At 44.8% G+C, this 21,358-nt stretch overlaps 1 protein-coding gene across 1 annotated transcript in view; it reads right to left on the reverse strand.

Annotated features, from left to right (window-relative positions):
- Nucleotides 1-21,358, reverse strand: part of Acvr1 (activin A receptor type 1) — a 117,834-nt gene that overhangs the window by 34,100 nt on the left and 62,376 nt on the right. The window contains exon 2 of the mRNA XM_048425932.3: nucleotides 15,537-15,610. Within this exon, the coding sequence (XP_048281889.1) occupies nucleotides 15,537-15,603 (67 nt within the window). The 5' untranslated portion in view covers nucleotides 15,604-15,610. The remainder of the gene's footprint in view (nucleotides 1-15,536; nucleotides 15,611-21,358) is intronic.

Genomic DNA, 21,358 nt, shown 5'->3' on the forward strand with positions numbered 1-21,358 from the left:
GTGGTAGTGCTTCCCTTTAATCCCAGCACTTGGGAGGCAGAGGCAGGCGGATCTCGGGTTCCAGGACAGCCAGGACTGTTACACAGAGAAATCTTGTCTCAAACCCCCCCCCACGCCCCATAAAAGATTTTTTTTTTCTTGTTCTGGGCAAAGCTCAACTCACCATCTGGACACACACAGTCACTGGGAAACGCTTCCAGACTGGCAATGGAAGAGGCAAAGCAAAAAGCAGCTCAGACTTTTTCAGACGGTTGATAGCTTGGGACAATCTTGTGCTTCGTCATAAAGTTATTCCCATTGATGTTGAACTTGGACTTCAGCAATTGAGGCACAATACTGCAGACTCCCCTGTCCCCACCTGTCCAGTGGTGTACTGCGCAATGCTTACAGCATTCAAACAGATTTTCGTTCTACGTGGTGCACAAAAGCCCACATTTCCCACTAAGATCTTTAACACAGGATGGATGAGAAAACGCGGCAAACTACCTGCCCTGCACCCAGGAGCCATGCTAAGGGTCAGCAAAAGAGGACAGGCTGAGTTTTTAACAGGCTCACCTTAGAGCAGGGTAAATAATAATGTAGTAATTAGACGGTGATTATAAAAGCCCCATAGTGCAGAACTTGTATAAGCTAAAAAGGGAACTCCAAACATCCTTGGCCTCCTTCCAGCAGTCCAAACGACTCATTCATTTGAAAAGGCAGTTTATATTAGGTTTATAGATTATGGGAGTCCTTCCACCGGTCTCCTAATCTGGGAGCACTGTTTGGCGCCTCTCCATAATTTGCAAGCATTTGAGATCTCTGGCATTAAACAAAGGCTTAAGGAAGGATTTTGCAATGCCAGGTTTCATTGCCAGCAAGCCTGCTCCTCAGACAGAAACACAAAGGTCTATCCGGAATGTCTACTGAGTGGCACTTGATCCTCTGGCAAGAAGGCGGGCTGTATACGTTTGAGGCTGAAACTCACCAGGGGTGCAGAGGCCTTCTGTCTACACACTCCTATAGGGAATCAACATCTTACTCTTATTTTTAAGTCAGAGATACTGATAGTAGGAAAGGTGCAAAGCCAAGAAACAAATACATCTCAAGAGCAACAGGAGAACAGAGGGAGTCAAAGGCTCTAAAATAGAATGACAACAAGGAAGTCCAAGACTTTTGAGCTCAGGATATTGCTACTCCAAATGCATTTCTCCTGAGTGCTCTCTAACTCAGTGAGTGGCGTGTCCATTCATGCAACCACACAGGCTGATGGTCGCTCGCTGGCTTCCATCATCTGCAAGACAGACTATAGTCTGACTCATGCAGCTTTTCATCCTGCCCTCTCCAGAACCTGGGAGTCCTCAGGAAGCCTCTTCCTGCTACACAATCTCAGATCCTTTCTTTATGGAACCCCTCCACATTGGATGTTTATTCCCTCCCTGACAGGACTGAATCTACTTAGTGGGTCTGCCCTTGTCTGCTAGAGCCCAGCACTTGAATCTTTCAGAACGGATGGCTCCTCAGCCCTTTGCTCTGATGGTCAGCAACCATGAGGATGGGACCTACACCTACCGGCAGTAGCCTCCATACTTGGCAGTACCACCCTGACGGGTATTTGCTTCGGCATGAATTTTCCATTCACAGAAAACTTTCAGGGGTGGGAAGAGACCTGACGCTGGTTTGCAAGCCATAAACTCTTCAAATGTCAGCACAGATCTTCAGGCAAGGTTTAGTCACTTGCCAGCGTGTCCATGCAAATCATTTCTTCCTGGAGGGGGCCCATCCCACCATCACGTCTGTTCACTACTTGGGCTCCCAGTGGGTGGAAAAATCAGTTATCTTCGATGAGAATGTAGGCTTGTGTGTGTGTGTGTGTGTGTGTGTGTGTGAGAGAGAGAGAGAGAGAGAGAGAGAGAGAGAGAGAACTTGTTTGTTTATCAGAGGCCAGAAGTAAAATGTAAGCATTCCTTAAATAAAGAACTCTTAAACACACTCATAAAACAGCTGGGCTTTGTGGGTGGTCTTCCTTTGGCTAGCTGCTCCGTGGACTCTGGGCTGCTAAGATGCTCCCATGATCAAGGTCATTAATAAACAGTCGGTGCCTTCAAGGCCAATCAGTTTGGAATGATCCATACAGCCCCTGGCTGCCCAGCAGAGCAAATCTGCCCTGGTCTTTGTCGACGATGGTAAATTCAGTAGGGAATGGGGAAGGAAGAGTGAGTTCTCACTTTCCCCTTAGCGCTTCGCTGCAGGTAATGAGGAGCCCTAAGTCATTCTATATTTGAACTCCTGAAGCTGGGGGGCGGAGGTGGGGGTGCCATCTGTTTATTTTATGCCTGGGCTGACTCTGAAATAATCCCCACAAATTAAGCCTATTGCCGCAGCTACACCTTCTGCTTCAAAGCCAAAAGCTCGGCCTGTGTTCCAGTAACTAGGAGATGAAGGAATACTCTGGGCAGCAACCATAGACAGCATTGGCCAGGCTTTTCCGTGTTTCTTATGACCCTCTGAAAACAGCAGTCGTGGCTTTAACACAGGCAACCCAGTCTAGAAGGCAACTCCTCAACCTGGGAGAAAATAACAGAATAATGACCTCTCCACTTTGTCTGCAAGCCTCTTAAAGCAACACTTCACAGAACAAAGGGTTGCGGGCCTGAAGGGAATCACGTTTGGCGAAATGTTTTCAGAGCCCAAATATATCACTGTTTCTCTACACAAGCCAATGCCCGTGCTGGAACAAAGCTCCAGTTTAGAGGGCATGGCAGAGCCTGGAGGAAGAGGGCAACAGTCCCAGTGAATTATGAATGGTTCAGAGAAGTTGTTCTCTTTGGATTTGGAAGGAAGTAGGAGCAGGGGGCTGGGGGTGCTTCCATCTCAGCCTGGACACTGCGGCAGTGCTTGGAGAGGTCCTGGCCTCTTCTGCTGCTTCTGCTACTTGTGGGGACTTGCTTCTTAGGTTTCCCACCCAGGTTCTAAACTGAAATTTAAAATGTAACAGAAAACCCTAAACCAGGAATGCTACGTGGACTAGCCAATGGAGAAGTGACTGAATGCTCCAGGACCTACCTTCGCTCTCTCCTCTCTGTGTCCTGCGCTAACCTTCTCTAGGGACTCGGGAGGAAGAGCTCCTCCAGAATTATCAATCTGGGACCTGGAAATCACAGGAAACTTCTAGCCCACCTTTCCATCTTTCAAGGATATTTTAACCAGAGATAAACCCTCCCTACTGGAGCATGGGGCTCCAGAACAACTGTCTCAAAGGACGCCTGCTGATGCACCAAAGGTAAAAAAGTCAAATGTCTTGAATGAGTCAATCATCCTCCCTTGCTCCCTGCTCTGTCCCGTCCCAAAGAAACAAAGGAAACAATGAATTAAGACTTCCTTCTGATTAACAGTTAAGAAAAAGGGAAAGAACTGGCGCACGGTTCAAACTTCTGATACTATTACTGCCGCATCCCACCCAATTTCCCAAGTCATCGCTAAGGTCTGATACAGTTCAGTATTCCACTGCCGGCTAACAGAGACAGGATCCCATGCGACTGGATGCATGTGTATGTCTTGTACATCAGTGTGTGGACCTCTGCAGCCTCAGGAACTCCTTCCCTACTAGTCAAATTCAAGTGACCAATGGAATTCAACACGTTGGAGAAAACTGCCTTATTAGCCACCGACTAAAAACACTACAGTTACCATGAGAAGGTGGAGCTTGGGCCATTTTGAGCCTCTTTTTAGCGCTAACCCTCGGAAAGGTTCCAGGTCCATACACTCAATGTGGGAAGAGCAAGCCTTTCTCGTGGTTGCGCAGAGGACTGCCCTTCCGATCCTCCCATCTCAATCCCTGCAGCTTGCTGAGCCATTCCTAGCTTCCCTAGTCCTCTTGGACCTCGGCAAAAGAACACTGGCTAAATCTGAGATGTGTCACGAGGCCTCTGGCTGAGGAACAAGAATATCTAAACACAACAGGCAAGAGTTTCCGCAGACTCCCTTTGGCTCCTGCAGCCTCGGATCACTGACGGCCTAAAGATAACCCAGGTATCTATGAAGAGCCACTTTTAAATAGAAGCTCGAACACCACCGGTCATTTCAGAAGTATTTCCTTGCGGAGCCTGCTTCCATCCTCACCAGCGTGCCAAAGCCACTGAAGAAATGAAAGCCCAGAAGAACTGGAAAGGAACTTTGAGAGCACTCAGCGTACTGTAGTTCCATTCTGTAAATGCATGTGCCCACAATTCCACTACTGAGAAATAATGGCTTAGCAAGGGAAACACCTCATAGGAGCCATCCACTGGCAAGCACAGGGGATTGAAGAGCGGGTGTGGAATGAAATAAAACAGCTTAACTCAATGTTTTGCTTTCTAAAGCAGAAATTACGCCTGTTTTTCCTTCAGGCACATACTGGACATAGATGCCCCCCCGAAACCCCGACGGCCACAGTACAGCATGAACCTGCTCAAAATGTATTGTTGGCTTGCTTTTGTGTTTTGTTTTGTTTTTTTCATTCTTTAAGGAGAGCCAAAGACCCCAGATCCTCCTACGAACCATTAAAAATCTGCTCAGCACCTCACCTGTCTCCCAACCCAGTCCACATTGTCCTAAATGGCAGCCGGCCAGGTGCTGGTGTACGAGGGACAGGTGCTCAGGGAACTATTTTCAGATGCTATCAGCTGCCGGGTCCTGCACATGCTCAGGAGGGAGGCGAGTCTTGGTTGCGGTTCAAACTCTGGGCGGCCGACAGACATGCACCTTGCCCAGCTGCCAAGCCAGCCAGCTGCTCAGCGCTCCTCCCAAGATGAGAGCAAGGAAAACAGTGTAACCTGGCCAGCCGGCATGCCATTGAGCAAGCCGTACCTCTCAGTTCACTGTCTGGGTTATTCTGAGCTGCTTATTGACGCTCCATGGCAACCTGGGAACAAAGGGCCAGCTAAGAAGGGTTTAAATGTCCTGCAAAAGTGGCTAGAAAAGTCAGCAGCCCAGACTTGACTTCATTTTAAAAAAATACTGTGGAATGATTCAATGATTGCTGTTGAGTCACTGTCATTTTATTATTATTTATGAGCTACCTGTAACGAGGCTTTACTTTTTGTATGTAAGTCTTTCTCAGTTGCCCCTACGTGGTAGCGTTCGTTGGGACGCCTTTGAAAGTACAGCGTGTGGATCATCTTGCTTCAGAACTGCAGGGGTGGTCAGAAGAAGACACGGAGGCTGCAGCGGGGGCCTAACAACCCAAGTTCAACTCCCCAGAACCTACAGAAGGTGGGAGGAGAGAACTTGCTGCACGGAGTTGTCCTCTGATCTCCATATGCACAGCACGGCATGCAAGCACATGCGCAAAACAATAAATAAATGAATAATTTTATTAATGGTGGGAAGACTCGTATTACTCATTCCTTCCTCTCCGCGCCTTGCCGTAGCTCGCCTGTTCCGTAGCTCACCACGGTCTTCAGAGTGGATGGCAAGCATCTTAGACACAGGGCTCTGCATTCTTGCAGCTCTCCAATTCTTGGTCCTGAGTAATCCCCTCTCCTGACTTTCAGTGTCTCCCCCACCCTTTTTTTCCCCCTCCCTTATGCTCCCCCTTCTCTGGGCCCCACCCATTCCCTGCCTAAAATGCCCTCCTCAATCCCTTCCTTGCTGGTTCAATGCCTGTTCATCCTTACGGCACTTCCTCCCTCCACTGCCAAGCACAACATCTGTGAGGTCAAAAACCCCTGGGAGGAGAATACAAGGGTTGTGTTGTGGCTTCGGGTTCACACAACTGGGGTGTGACTCCTAGACATCAGGACCTACTCTTTACCTACATCTGCATCATGCCCGTGGCTTTGTTTGCAGCTTGCTTGCAGGAACTCACAGACTGAAGGATCTTAAGTAACTCTTTTCCTAAACTCAAAATAAAGGCCTTGAAAGGGTGTGAGCGACCTCTACCATCTTCACAGCTCAGACCAAATCCCTCCGGCTCTTATGCTACCATTTTCATATTACAGAAGTCATTACTGCAGCCAACATTATTTATTCATTTGTCAAATATTTACTGAGCACTAATGATAGATGTCTTAGTCGCGATCCTAGTGCTGTGAAGAGACACCATAACCAAGGCACCTCTTAGAACAGAAAGCATTTAACTGGGGGCTTGCTTACACGGTCCACAATCATTGTGGCGAGGGCGTGTGGAGCAAGGGCGGCATTCACTGCACTGGAGCCGTAGCTGAAAGTTACATCCTGATGCAGAGATGTACAAGGGTAAATGAGCTGGCCACAGGCTTTTGAAATCTCAAAGCCCACCCCCAGAAACACACTTCCTTCCACAAGGCCACATCTCTTAATCCTTCTCAAATTCTGCCACTCCCTGGTGACTAAGCATTCAAATATTCGAGCCTATTGTGTGTGGCGGGGGGAGGGGGGGTCATTCTTACAAGCACTAGAGATGACACAGTGAACATGACCAACCTTCCACCCAAGGCTTACTCTGTGAACAACCCGTGGCCTGCATTTCCCATGGCTCCTTGCAACAAGGTGCAAGCAGGAACCGCCATCATTGTACAGTATGATAAAGAACACGGAAAGGTGCGGAAAGGTAAAAGACTCACACAGACGCGCAATGAAAAGGAAGACGGCTTAATGACTGTGATCAGCTGTGTCTCCTTCCTGATTCCTATACCAGATTCCTAGACCCGGCCAAGATTTAAAATAAGTTTATTTAAAATAGATCCCTTCAGATTGATTTTAACGGACACCATCAAACATTATCCTAACCTGAAAAACTGAAAATGTGCATTTAATTAACTAGGCCATGAAGTCGAGAGGAAAGAAAGGCGGTTCTAGGAAGCTATCGGGCATCTATCCGACAGTGCCTTCTATGCCATCAGAGTCAAACTCAAAACCGAACTGCGGGTTGTTGTCACTTTCTATTCTTCATAGCTGCTCTGAATAAATCTGTGGGTCTCCGTGGTTTTGAAACCGCAAAGGTTTTCCATCAATCCTAGAGTAGGTACCAGAATTCCGAAGACAAACGAAACAAGGGAGGGAGGAGGGAAGAGGCCGTCTCCACTCTCCCTGCAACCAAAAGCATCTCCAGGAGAGCTGTGCCTGTTTAAGGTGAATTCCACCATCATGTCCCCAAGAGAGACATCTCCCCAGCTTCTTCCTTCTCTCCCTCCTCCACGCGGCACTCTACATATCCTGGCAAGTCCATGGTCTGCACTAACCAACAAGAACATTAGCTGCAGCATCCGCCAGCTCCGCGGGAGACACTCTGCTCCTGGACTCAGGTTTGGCTGATTAGAACCAGGCCCACTTCTGTCCCAGGCCTGTGGCCCAGGCTGAAAAGGTGTAAATATAAGCTTCCCTCTTCTTGTCAAGTCAGTGGCTTGGAGACAGAGGAGGAAGATGTAACCATAAATAAGTAAAGAATAAATAGAAGATTCTAGAACAGCTTCGGTAAGGTTGGGAGTCAAGGCTTCCAGCTGAGGTTCAGCAGAACTGGGCAGGAAACTTTGCGGGGAGTTCCCTGGGCTTTTTCCCTTTAAAGTTATGGCTTTGACCTATTGCTGGGCAGCAAAGACAAACTAGGCTCTTTGTTTGTTCTGTGGAAAATGACGGGTTGAATTAAGGAAGGAGAAGAATAAAATTAATCACTGTTTCCTGATGGCATCTTTTGAGATGGATGGGTCTTGACGCTTGCCCTTGGGTCCCACTCCAAATGTTTCTTGCCATGAGTCACAGGGAGAATTTCAAAAACATGGTCTTGTGTCTCACAGGATCTTGAAATGACTTGAGTTCTGGGTAATTATGACCATTAGGAATAACCATTATCTATGGAAGCTTGCCTGGGGTCAGGCCAGGCTGCAGGGGGACGTTCGGAGGGCAGTTAACAGTGCCTTAAGAGTTGAAACTCATTTCCAAATGGGTTTTCTTTTCAGTTGTATCCCACCCCCAAAAAAAATGAAAGTTGTAGACCTGACCCCTGACAGGCATCCCGTGTCATTAGTTTTGCGACAGAGAAAATGGTATCTCTCCTCTCACTTCAGGGGTCATCTTCACAAAAGAGAAGGCTTGGATGTCTTTGCCTTATGTACCACAGCTGACCCCAAGCAGAATCACCTCATTTGCCTGCAGAGTGAACTTGGTTGCCCGTTTGTTCAGTTCTTCATTTTGTCTGATCTTTCGTTTTGGTGAGGGCTACCCCCTCTACTCTTCAACGTTTCCCTTAAATAAACAGATGTGGCTCGAGTTTATGGCAGAAGCAAACAGTTCCCAGGAAGGAGCGGCTGAAAGAAACCTTTGTTAAGCCTCTCACCTTGCAGCAGTTCATAGACAATCACTTGGTTACAAAAGAAAACTTGATAAAAACAGAAGCAGTTTTGGGAGAACATGCGGCTTCATCAGAGAACTGCATTTTAGGTCCTCCTAGTGGCAAAAGGCCCAGTGTATCGCACATCTTTCCTTTAAGGAATTAATTTCATGATACGGTGAAGCCAAAGACTTGATCGGAACAAAGGGGATAAATGACAGTAACAAGAAATGAGAGCAACAAATTCAATACTGAGACGTTTCTTTTACATTCATCCGCCCCTTCAAGAACTTCCTGAGGCCTCAATAACAAGAAACTCACAGAAAGGTTCATTCTATTCTTCCCCCCACTGGCAAAGAGGGGCACCTTTGTGGACCCTAACAAAAGTCTATTGAACTTACCCACTTCCCTCCTTCATTGGGTAATTGGGCTGGAAAGTCTGAGGGCTGATGGCCCTGGGAAGTCTACAATCCAGTCAACACAGAAAATCATTGAAGGCCAAAATCTGCAAGGAAACAGTGCCTAAGTCCAGACTTCCTTGCTGTCTTCAACTCTAGCTGCGGTTTGTCAATTCAATCAACTGGGGGGTTGTCTGAGCTTTGAAAGACTTCCAAAAAAGCAGTCACCGTTTTAATCTCCGTGTCATGGTTTCCACCTGCAAACGCGCACGGAGACAAAGGGAGAGCCAAACTCGGAGATTCCAGCTTCTCCCTGGTGGCATAATAGCAGTGTTTGAGCATGATTAGTCTTATTAGTGGGAAGGAAAGGCAAGAATATACAGGTAATTAGGACTCGAGTGCTCTTCTCTCTGAGAGCAAACAAAACTCTTCCTGCAGCTAGGGTTGTGCAGATAATGAAAATGAGAGATGATTACCCGGAGGACAGACAAGAGACCTGGGAAACACGAACCCAGGTGAAGGGGGCCTCATCCTTGGCCTACACTCTCTTCTCACCCTCTCCGGAAAACTGCGCTGAGCTGGAGCCCAGCATGTACCACACAGGAGATGACGATGGATGGATGCTACTAACGGCTACTAACTCACAGCAAAAACATAAAAGTCTGAAGAGGCTTGACAGCTGAAGCTCCTGTGCATCGTACCTCACACTAGGCCTTTGTTGGCTGTGCACCCTCAGGAGCTGTCACCAATCTGAAGGTACAGCCAAAAAAAAAAAAAAATGCTCCTGTCTTATTAGGGTAGGGTTATGAAAAATAATTAATATGAGAAATAATATAAAGCAGTAAACCCAATAACTGGAACATATTAAATATCCACTGTTACCTATAACTGTCAAAGAGGTAGTGTGAGAGTCAAAATCAGATTTTAAGTTTTAATTACTATGCATGAGAGTTCCATGAAACCAAAAAAAAAAAAAAAGAAAGGTGGTCTGCTCCACCATGACTGCATGACAGATAGTTCCTGAAATGCCGAGGCTATTGTTTATCAGAGAAAACAAGCCATGAATTTTATGAATTTTCACTACTCTAAAGAAGCTCCTTTGACTCCTCTGAAAGGACAGCTTGATCACCTGTGGGTGGGAGGTTCACAGGCAGAAACACATAGGGTTATACGGTTATACACTTGCCCCGATTGGATGAGGCTGAACGTGGGATATGTGTTTGACCCTGATTGAATCTGATGGGAAATGCAATGAATGAATTCTTCTTTTTTTTTTTTTTTTTTTTGTTTTTGTTTTTGTTTTTCGAGACAGGTCTGTAGCTTTTGGAGCCTGTCCTGGAACTAACTCTTGTAGACCAGGCTGGTCTCAACTCATCCTCCCAAGTGCTGGGATTAAAGGTGTGCGCCACCACCGCCTTAAGCCCTTGAAAACTTGATTTGGGGCCATTTCCCAGAAACCTGCAGATGGACCTGGTCAGAGCCCATCCACCTGGTCGGTATTTAACTAAAGCTTGCTTCAAATTTGCCTTTAAATTATGGTAGTGGTCTTATTCTTGTCATTGGAATGAATATTTTCTATATAAGCAGCATTTTCTAAGTTTTCATATTTGGATGAGAAGAGGAATCCTTATTTCTTTCATGCTGATTAGTTCCACAGAACCTGGGGAGTATTCTGAAGTACAGTCAAATGCTATCTCAACCACTGCTTTCAACCTATTGCTGAACTGTTAGCACATTTCTAATCAATGTTTAAAAAACATAAACATTAGGTCTCCAGCACTATGGAGAAAGGGCATGGAAAGAAGTGAGATAGCAAAAATAAAATCATTTAAGAAATAAAGAGATAAGAGGAAAGTTGACCCATGAAATTTGTGCCTACTTACTAGTACTGTGTGCTGTTTTTGGTATCTTTGAACTCTATATAATATTCAAATCAGACTAACTATAGCTAATGCCTCAAATATTAATTTGTGATTTAAAAAAAATCCAATATTCAAAATTCTTTCTCCCAGGTGTGAAATGTACACTATATTATCATTATCACCTACTCTCCTACTTTACAATACCACACCAGAATTTACTTCTCCCATCTAACATTAACATAGGGTCCACTGACCAATGAATGCTCTCCCATCTTTGCTTGCTTTCTGCAGTGTCTCCCTGTACTGCCCTAGCGGGCCTTGAACTCGTAGGCTCAAGCTATCCTCTTACCACAGCGTCCTGGACAGGAGTGCGGGTGTATGCCACCAAGTGCCCTTTGTTTATTTCATGGACTAAGTCTGTACATCAAAATCTATCACAACAAAATATCTGTGACTTTTTACGTGTGCCCCAAGAGCATCAGGTGTCCTCAGCAGGACGTAGTTACTAGACGGCTTCTACTGCCCAGTATACATTAAATGGGCGTCTATTTTCTTTTCAACTTGTAATCTACATAGCTTGGCACCAGATTTTTATTATCTTTCCTAGTATTTCTCTCTTTCAATTAAGCATTTTGTACCTAAATTTTACTTTATAAATGAGTATACTGCAAGCAGTTTTTTTAATCCTTAGTATATATATAAAAAGCAAAAGTTCCTTTTATAGAATATACTACTGACAGCTAACATAGCTAAGTCATAAAAAGGAAAGATGGTGACCAGCACCCAAGCCAGTCACGAATGTGACAAGCACACTCCAACTTAGGGTGCTCATAGAATGTTACAAGGGAGGGACAGTATCACGAACATTCAGGTCACTAGCTGAATTATAGTAGTAGGGGTCTACTAAATAGTAAAATCTTAGTGGCAATCCATTTTCCTATCAAATCAGAACAATGGGTTTTATTATCTGTTTCCAGTGCGCAGTCATTTGCCTGTCTGGGGGAATGAATGGGATGGGAAAGAAAGAGGAGTCAGGGAAGTGAATAAGGTCAAACCACAAGGTACACTTGCATGAGGTGTCTTTGTGACTCCATCACTGTGTATAAATGCCAGTAAAGAAAGAAAGAAATATGGTGAAATGGGTCATTTAGGGAAACGTAAATAAATGTGTACAGAGTTCAGAAACTAAAAGTGAAAATACAAGGTACAGAAAATCGTAAAAAGTATGATCTGCTTTATATAAATTTCACTAAATATTAAAAATAGAGAGGTCATTTGCTGGATCCTGCAAAGTTTAAGTGCTAGAAACACAGAGGGGGGGGGACAAAAAACCAAATCCAGAACAAGGTCGTCCTTAACGCCACTGCACAGTGTCCCTTTCCTCCCTCCCCCCTTGCTGTTTTCCTTCTCCTCTCTCCTGGTTCTTTCCAACTCGACCTCTGTTCTGGTCTCCTTTTCTCTCCTGTCTTGCTTCTATCACAGGTCCACCATGGTATTAACTGAAATCAAAAGGCATGACTTAATAGCATATGGAGAGGAAGAATTTGGAGAGAACTTAGTGTCCAAGATTCTTGTGACTTTTTTTTAGCAATGACCATTAAAGCACTGAGTAAGTGGGACCAAGAAATGGGTCCTCAAAAGTGTCCTACTGAAAAGCCCTGGTAACTCAACCACTACTTCCAGCTTCCTCCTACAAATGTCTTCAGTACTTGCAGGACAGGATCGTCTGGGGCACCACCTGCCACGCCTACGAGAGCATTGCAATGTCTTTAACAACATTCATTGCTGAGAGCTGTCTAGACAGACTCTAGATATCCAGACTAGGCTACAGCAGCACTGCTCAACAGAAACAAAATAGAAGTCACCTTAGTAGAGCTAATCTAAATGTTCTCACAGTAAAAAGAAGCAAGCAAAACCTTCGTTTTTGTTGTCTTCAAAACCCAGCTCGTATCTTACACTCAGAGACCTCCTTGACTATTACCTACATCCCAATGCTACATGTAGTGGATTTGTGACTCCCAAAAAGGACAATGGAGAGAGAAAGGGAAGGAGTGAGGGATACAGAGAGAGAGAGAGAGAGGAGTTGGATGGAAAGATGATGGATAGATAGATAGATAGATAGATAGATAGATAGATAGATAGTAGAGAGATAAATAGATAGACAGACAAGCAGACAAACAGACAGACAGATGATGGATACATAGCTACAGATACATAGATAGATAAAGTAGGAATAGATCCAACAAGGTAAGTCTAAAGTTCAACAAAATAACTCCTAGGACACTGAGTACTGACTTTTCTGCAGAGTTGGCTGCACTAACCAGTTTAATTATTTGCCTCCTTGGAAGCTCATCAATTATGCAAAGTAGACCCCTACATCCCAAAGAACTCACAACAGGGATATGAGACTTATGTCTCATCTGATCGGAACAAGACTGAGAATCACTCTGAGCACTGCTCTCCCTGCAGGAACTTGTACAAAACAGACATGCTCCGGGACACACGGAGATTGGCTTTAAGATTTGCAGTTGGAATCCACTGACATAGCAACACGGAAAGGCGGGATTCATAATTGCCCAGAGTTAGGATTAACTTTTCCTTTCTTTCTTAGTCAGCTGTTTTGCTGCATTCAAAAAGAGAAGTTCCACCCCTAAGTAAGTTTCCAGAAACAAGGAAGGGAAAAGAAGGAATCAATAACAGTAAGAAAGGGCCAGAGAACCCAAAGGCTTTGAAATGCCTGATTACATCATGAGCAACAATTTTCCCTGCGATGTAGGCATGTTTGTGTCCCCGCCCCCCCCCCCCCCCGAAATCCATGGTGACAGGAGTAGTAGAAGGGAGGACAAGGGAGAGAGCAGGAGCAAAGACCCTCAGCATGCGCCTGTGATGGTTCGCTTGTCACCCAGGTGGAGTCTCAGGGAAGGAGGCACTGGATTAGCCTCTGAGCATGTCTGTGCTACTGCGGGCAGCGCCATTCCCTGGACAGGGAAATCTGAATGATATAAAAGTTGAAAGAGCAGAGCAGAACAGAGCAAGCGAGGGAGCCCCTGCGCATTCGTTTTGTTTCTCTCTGCTCTCGACTGTGCAAGTGAGGTAACCAGCTGTCTGAAGTTCCCGCTGTCTGAAGTTCCCTACCGCGGGGTGGACTCTAACCTGGAGTCGCACATGCGCATAAGCCCTTCCTTCCTTAAAAGCTGCTTTTGTCAAGGCATTTTAATCACAGCACAGCACAACAACGAAACTGGGACAGCGCCCTCATAAAAGAGATGACTAGCCTTTCCACCACCTGACACAGTGAAAAAGCGCCACCTCTGAGTAATGAGTTCTCAGTCGACAGCAAATCTCCCGCCCAGCACTTTGAACTTGGCCTTCCCAGACGGAGAACTATAAGCAATAAATGTCTGTTGCCTATAAGGTATCCAGTCTGTGGTGTTTTGTTACAGACGCACAAGCAGACAGAGACAAAGACATAGCCTAAGTCATAGCAAGCTTGTTGCTTTGAGGCAGAGTTTTCTGTAGCCTAGGCGGGTCTCGAGTTCACTACGTGGTCAATGGTAACCTTCAGCTTCTAAGCCTCTTGCCTTCACCTACTAGTAGCTGGGATCATATGCAAATGCCTCCATGCGTGTTTCATCAGGACAAGTTCTGATTACGCCTCAACCCATTCGTTTACTTAAACAATTTGCATAATTAACTGAACCTAATATCTACCTGTTATACACAAAAATGCCAAGCATGTCTTACACTGTCTTGATGTAGATTACATTTCCACCAAGTAAAACTACCATACAAACTGCAGGTGTTCTGGTCAGCTTTCCGTAACTGCAACCAATCCCTGAGGTAATCAAATTAATAACAGAAAAGGGTTATTGGGGTGGGCAGCTGTGGAGGTTACAGTCCATGACTGATTGCCACTGGAGGTTTGCAAACCATGAACACAACATATAGCAGTGTCTTGAGAACGGGGGGAGGGGGCAGAGGAAGACTAATATCTCACAATCAGGCGTGAAAGAAAGAGAAATGGCAGGGCCTTCCACAAACCTCTTGGAGGGCAACCTCCCAATAACCAGAAGGCCTCTTGCTAGACCCTCCCCTCCTGCTGCAGCAGCGAACCTTCAACACACTGTGTGGTTCGCTGCAGAGAGATAAAACTATCAAAGGGGCCACAGGTCTCTGTTTTCTTGACATTCTACCAAAATTTTTCGTTAGTCAGAAAATGCAACCGCTGAAGGTAGAACACATGCGTAATACCAGTGCCGCACAATGAAACAGCGGTCATCTATTTTTTTGAGGTAGATGACTGAATACACACATGTGTGTAACATTAGAATACTTCCTTTTTCCTTACACCACACTTACAAGTGTGGATACCATCAAATTCTAAACATACTACCTTCCCCAACCCCCGCCTGCTCCCTTATGGGATATTTCCTGTGTAAGTTAGTCCCAGGAAAGACCGGAAGTGGCTCTGTAGGTAAAGGCAAAGCCAAACCACTTGAGCTCAAGCCCCAGAACCGCTGGGTGGAAAAAGGGAGCTAACTCCTGGAAGCTGTCCTCTGACCTCCACACATGCCAATACACACGTGCACACACGCAAAATAAATAAACAGATTTTAAAATTAGGCGCTGTAAGTGATAAAAGACAGAAGTATAAAACTAAGTATAATAACATTATACTATAATAAGTATATTGACAGGTACTTAAACCGACAGCACAGAGTACCTTTGTTTACACAGATACTTTATTGTTAATTACACAATCGACTCTATTTCACCTTCGTATTTATTCAGAATACCGTAGGGTATTCCGCGGAACCTTTAAAAACCGCACACACATAAATCAAGATACAATGTGTATCAGAAGTGCACATTAAGGCAGTCAAGGGGCAGTGTGGATATTTATGATACAAAGGGTGTGTTGAGTTAGACAGGATGAAGGACCAAATGCTTTCTAGTAAGCCAAAGAGTACACAGCCCGTTATCCTAACCAAGCAGCTGTGTGTCACGTACCTTCCAGACTCGGGGAAGGAAAAGCCATCACCATCAGCACCGGAAGGATCATCAGTCCATCTACCATGGTATAACTGTGGAAAGGGAAAAGAAGACATGTAAGTCAGACCAAAAATTAACCGCAGGATGACAGTAAATCAGGCATACCATCTCCAAAGGCCACCGGGGCCCTTCAACTAGACCCAACACAGAATGCCTTGGGAGTTAAGCACATTTCAATATTCTCTGCTCAGGGATCTGAACAAATCTTCAAAGGATTTAATATTTCCCTCGGGCCCGTGACCTCATCAAGGCTATGTCTCCAAGCCTAGCTCCCTAATGAAGACCTCAATAAGGAAATCAATGAAAAAAAATGCTGAAGATAAAACATTCTGAAAGACTCTAGGTTTGAATTTTACTCTACGTTATTGTACACGACATTGGCATTATAGTACAAAAGAATAGGAGGCCCAAGACCATGACTCTAACATGATGTTAAAGATAAGAGACTGGATAATTCAAGGCAGGTCACTGTGTCTCAGCCTCACTTCTCCTCTGAAGGTTTGGAGGCTGAACTTAGACCACCATGAAAACCCAAGAGGGAAGCAAAGAATGTCTCCTCCACCCCATCTCCTGCAAACACTGCATTTCTACATCAACCTTGAGTTTTAAAAGACTAGTCTTTTCAGAGGCTCGACACAAGACAGGAATGCTTTCAAAATAAGAAATTATGTAAATTTACAGGATAGGAAATGTCCATAGAGAAAAAAAAATAAGACAATTGATAGAAATTTCAAGTTGGTGCTGACCTAGAACTACATTTGCAGAAGCTCACTTCCCTGCGTTAAGACCCTTGCTGTTGGAATTAAGTCCTGCAAGTATCAGGAATCTAATGAGAGTCTGATTTGGTGCAGTTTCCTGGATAGTGAAGTTAAGAACCTGGTAGAGCTCTTCCATGAGCAGGTCAGTCACGCTTACACCTTCACAACAAGTGACAAAAGCCAGTAGATTATCTCCCGTGTGTCTGTGCAGAGTGCATACATGTGCGTAAGTGGGTGGGGTGGGTTCACATTTGTATTCAGGTGTGTGTGCGCACATGTGCAGGTAGTTTCAATGACTGGAGGTCAACCTGGGGTGTCACTCTCCGGGAGCGATCCACCTTGTTCTATGAGACAGAGTCGCCGAGTGAGACACGGGACTCAATGATGAATTTAGACTCTCTGACCAATGAGTGCACAGACACAACCCTCTCTGCCTCTCCAGCACTGGGATTATAAGCATAAACCAACCATGCTCAATGGGCGGTGGTAGCATGTATTCTTAATCCTGGCACTCCAAAGACAGAGGCAGGTGGATCTCTGTTACAGACTGGTCTACAGAGTGAGTTCCAGGACAGCCGGGGCTACTCAGAGAAACGGTCTCAAATAATAATAATAATAATAATAATAATAATAATAATAATAATGTGATGTTTTATTTGTGTTTTAAACAAAATAACGAAGATCAGAGCGCAGACCTAAGTCACTATAGACCAGGCAGTGGCGACGTACATCTTTAATCCCAGGAGACAGAGGCAGCCAGAACTCTGTTAATTCAAAGTCACCGTAGGCTACCTGAATTTGACCCAGTCTAAAAGAGAAACAGAGCTCATACAAAGGTGATTCTAGCACTTGGGACCACGCACCTTTAACCCCAGCACTAGGAAGGTGGAGATAGGAGTGATATGGCTGGGTGGAGAGATGAATATTAGGCAGGGAGGAGACAGGAGCTCAATGCAGTCTGAGGCAGCATAACAGACTCCAGGATTTTATTATTAAAAACAATTAGAATTCATGCTACCCAAACCCACCATGCTCAGTTTCTTATGTGGGTATCAAGGATCAAACTCAGGTTCACATGCAGGTACAGCAAGCATTTTACCGCCTGAGTCCCCAGCTCTTCCTAAACCATCGTTTTTCTCGGCGGTCTGTTTATTCACCATACTCCCTATTAACTGTGTTTAGAGAAAGACTTGGGGGGAGGGGGGCAGTTACGATTAAATGAAGGGCCAGGCAAGGTGGTGCACGCCTTTAGTCCCAGCACTTGGGAGGCAGACAAACCTCTGAGTTCGAGGCCAGCTTGGTCTACAAAGTGAGTTCCAAGACAGGATTTTACACACAAACACACCCACACACATAAACAAACAAACAAAAGATGAAATGAGCGGGGTAGTGATGGGATCCCAAAGATGGCCTCATTGGCTTTTCTCAGAAGAGGAAAAGAAACCAAGTGAACGCTCTTACTCACACCGGAATGTTCTCTGCTACAGTATGCGGCAGCAGGAAGACCTTTAGGAGGCTGAGCTGCTCTAACATGAGCCACTGGGCTCTCCAGACTAGGAGGGAGCGGGGATGCTTCTGCCTCCTGAAACTGAACTTAGAGGCAAGCACCAGCATGACCAATCTAAAAGTGAATTTCTTAGGTATGAGATACACAGGAGGAATTAATTGGGAGGCAGAGGCAGGAGAACTACAAGTACAAAGTTAGTCTGGGTTATATAATAAGGTCAAACTAAAACCTTTACATACATACATGTATACATACATACATACATACATACAATCAATCAATCAATACGATTTTTGTTGCAGATTAGGAGGTGACCTAAGATACTGTACTATAATAACAGGAAAGAGATCAATTCTTGCAAAAGTCCTCTCTACCTGAAATGACTTCAACTCCCCAACACTGGTCTAATATCTAGAATTGTGTTTCTGGCAGTCCCCAGCAGTAACACACTCAACTCCAGTGTGGTTACACGCATCTAAGAGCCACACAAAGAAACCCCTTGAGCTGGAGAATGAAAACACTCCAAGCTTGCTTTCATCCCGCTGTTCCCATAAACCAAAGGAGTAAATAACTGACCGCTTTACTCGGCGTCTTCTCCGCTCCAGGGAGCAAAGGGGTACCTTTCGGAGAGACTGTTAACGAAAGGGTAGTCATGGCTAGCTTACGAAGCTCCCAGGAGCTTGCTGTAGTGAGATGAACTCTCCCCAAATAGCAAGTACTCTAGCATCAGTGAAGAAACTAGAGATTAATTACATTAGTGATACAAGTATCAGAGAAGAGTATCAAAACACGGGCCCCGACGTCACATATTCCTAGAGGTTCCTCCTTCGCCACTTCACTGGAGAACAGCAACAGAATTCAGGTCAACCTGACATAAAGTAGTCTCTTCAAATACACATGTTTTTTAACATATTAAAAAACGAACATTGTTCCATTTTGTGTAATAAACATTAGATTTGGTATCTTGAGAGTTTCGTTAATAATATGATTCCACCATGGGCAAATCTTCAGTGCCTGTAAGTTTCTGTTTTATGTGCTGCTATAGTGTAGGCTTGGTCCTCAGGCTGGCACTACTGACAGACAGTGGTCCCTTTAAGAGGAAGGGCCTAGGAGGTGTCCTAAGATTACTGCGGGACATGCCCTCAAAGGGGGCTGTATGGCCCCAACGCTTCCCTTTTCTCCTTTGCTTTTTAGCCATGAAGAGAACATTTCTGCCACTGCCATCCAGCACCCCCCCCTTAGAGGCAAAAAAGCAATATATAAGCCCGCCACACGACAAACCTCTTCATTTGACGAGCAAAACCCTTGTCTCTTATCTCAGGTAGGCCGTCCCCAAGATAGAAATTTGATTGATGTACATATTCTGTTCACATATTTTACAGTTAATATTAATCCACATTGAGGGTACACCAGTTATGGTATATCTTGAGGACTTAAGCTACACATCAGAGCATAGTTTGAGAACCCCGGGAAGGCTGACGAGCAAGGAAAAGATGAGAACCAAGCTAAAATACTGTCTCCTTAGTCCCTCTTCACCCACACGGCCACCAACCCTCTGCATCCGCCATCATCCTTTTCTTGGCCCCCTGGGCACTCCCACCCTGTTCCTTCAAGGCCCACTGCCTCTCTCTTGAGCTTGGCACGTCATCACACTCCCGGGGTGGAGCTCTTCTTTCCAGGCCCAACATGGCCACACTCCTGTTCACCCTTCAATCTCCACAGGGAAGTCCCTCCCTGACCTAAATCCTCTAACACTTTCTTCTAATACTGTTGATTTTCATCCGCATGAAACACAATTAATGATGATATAGTCTTAATTAGTGTACATCCAGCCACATCTCTCTTACCAAACTCCAGTAGCAGAATGTACTGTTGTTGCTCGTGACAGTTGAGCCAAGGAGCCAAATACTTAGAACTCTCCCAGATTTAACACACTCAATTTAACTTTGAATTAGAAAGAATTAGCACCACCCCCCTCATACACACCTACAAAGGACAGGGAAGATTAAAAAATACATCATCTCTGCAAGAGTCGAGTTCGGGTAAAGATAAATGTCAACGGTCGACACACTTCAACATAAACAGTGCTTTAATAATTTAAAAAACTCACAACAAACCATCTCTGCCATGTTTTCCATGTCAAAAACCGACAAGAGTCTATGTGCCCCAGGACACCTATTTACAGACTACTATCATTATTATAAGATGATTTAAGCTCATAAGATGAAAAATAATTTATAATTTAGTTCCTCAAGCTAATCTATAAACTAAGAGCAACCTGTATCACACTAAAAGAAGAAAAAAGAAAAGAAAAACCTAGAGAGGAAAAGAGTGAGCAGCCCTTGCTGGCTGTCATTTGCTTTGCCTGCCTACTACTTTTCTACTAAAAATCATACTACCAAGAAGGGAGGACGTATAAAGAAAGAGAAATGAGTAGGGATTTTCTGATTGCATTTTAACTATAAGAAACATCAAGCCTAGAATGGTACACATATAAAATCCTGGCACTATCGGCATGTGGTAGGCTGAGATAGAGGGACCAGCCTGGGCTACCCAGAAAATTCCAGGTCAGCCTGGGCTTGCCTCAAAACAAACAGAAAAATATCAATTTACTAAAGTATTGACCTAAAGCACAAAGTATCTATTTTAATTTTTAAAACATAAAAGGAAAAAAGGTACTGTTGTTGTTGTTGCTGTTTTTTAAAAGTAAACTTTCAATACTTTCGTTCTTGGTCCCAGAGAATGGAAGTGGCAATGACTCAATAACCCTGAGCTCACGGATTTCTCAAGTGTTTCGTGAGCTTACTGATCACAGACCTCTTTAGACTCCTTGAAAAGTGTTGAGTAACTGGTATGTGGGCTTTAGCCACTGATATTTACTATGTTAGAAAGTAAAACACGCTGGGCAGTTGTGGCGCACGCCTTTAATCCCAGCACAGAGGCAGGCAGGTCTTTGTGAGTTCGAGGCCAGCCTGGTCTACAGAGCAAGTTCTAGGACAGCCAGGACTACACAGAGAAATCCTATCTCAAAAAAAAACAAAAACAACAACAAAAAAGAAGAAAGTCAAACTAATTTACAAAACACTGTATTTACGTGTTTTTTTTAAAAAAATTCTTACCATATTTTAAAAAACAAATTGGAAAAAAGTATTATTTTCAGAGAACATGTATACAGAAGGGAATTGGCATTGTTTTACATTGATCAAGTCTACATTTGGTGTGATCCTACCCAAGATTCTATAGCCCATCTGTTAGCGCATGTTGCTGACTAACATACACATGGAAAACACAGCTGGAACCCAACAGTGGATCTAGAGAACCTTAGAACCCTGACAAATGTCTCAGAGTCCCCAGAGACTCTGCAGCAGCACCTCAACAGTCCCTGCCCCCCCCCCTCTCTCCTTTGCTACTGCATCAGCAGCACCCGCTCCTGGAATTCTCGACTGAGCACCCACCCCACACCTGACAGAGATGCTGTAGAGTGTCGAAACTCCGGGGAGCTCTTCCCGCATCCG

This window comes from Myodes glareolus, chromosome 21 (assembly GCF_982192425.1).
Source record: "Myodes glareolus chromosome 21, mMyoGla1.1, whole genome shotgun sequence".
Classification (NCBI taxonomy): domain Eukaryota; kingdom Metazoa; phylum Chordata; class Mammalia; order Rodentia; family Cricetidae; genus Myodes; species Myodes glareolus.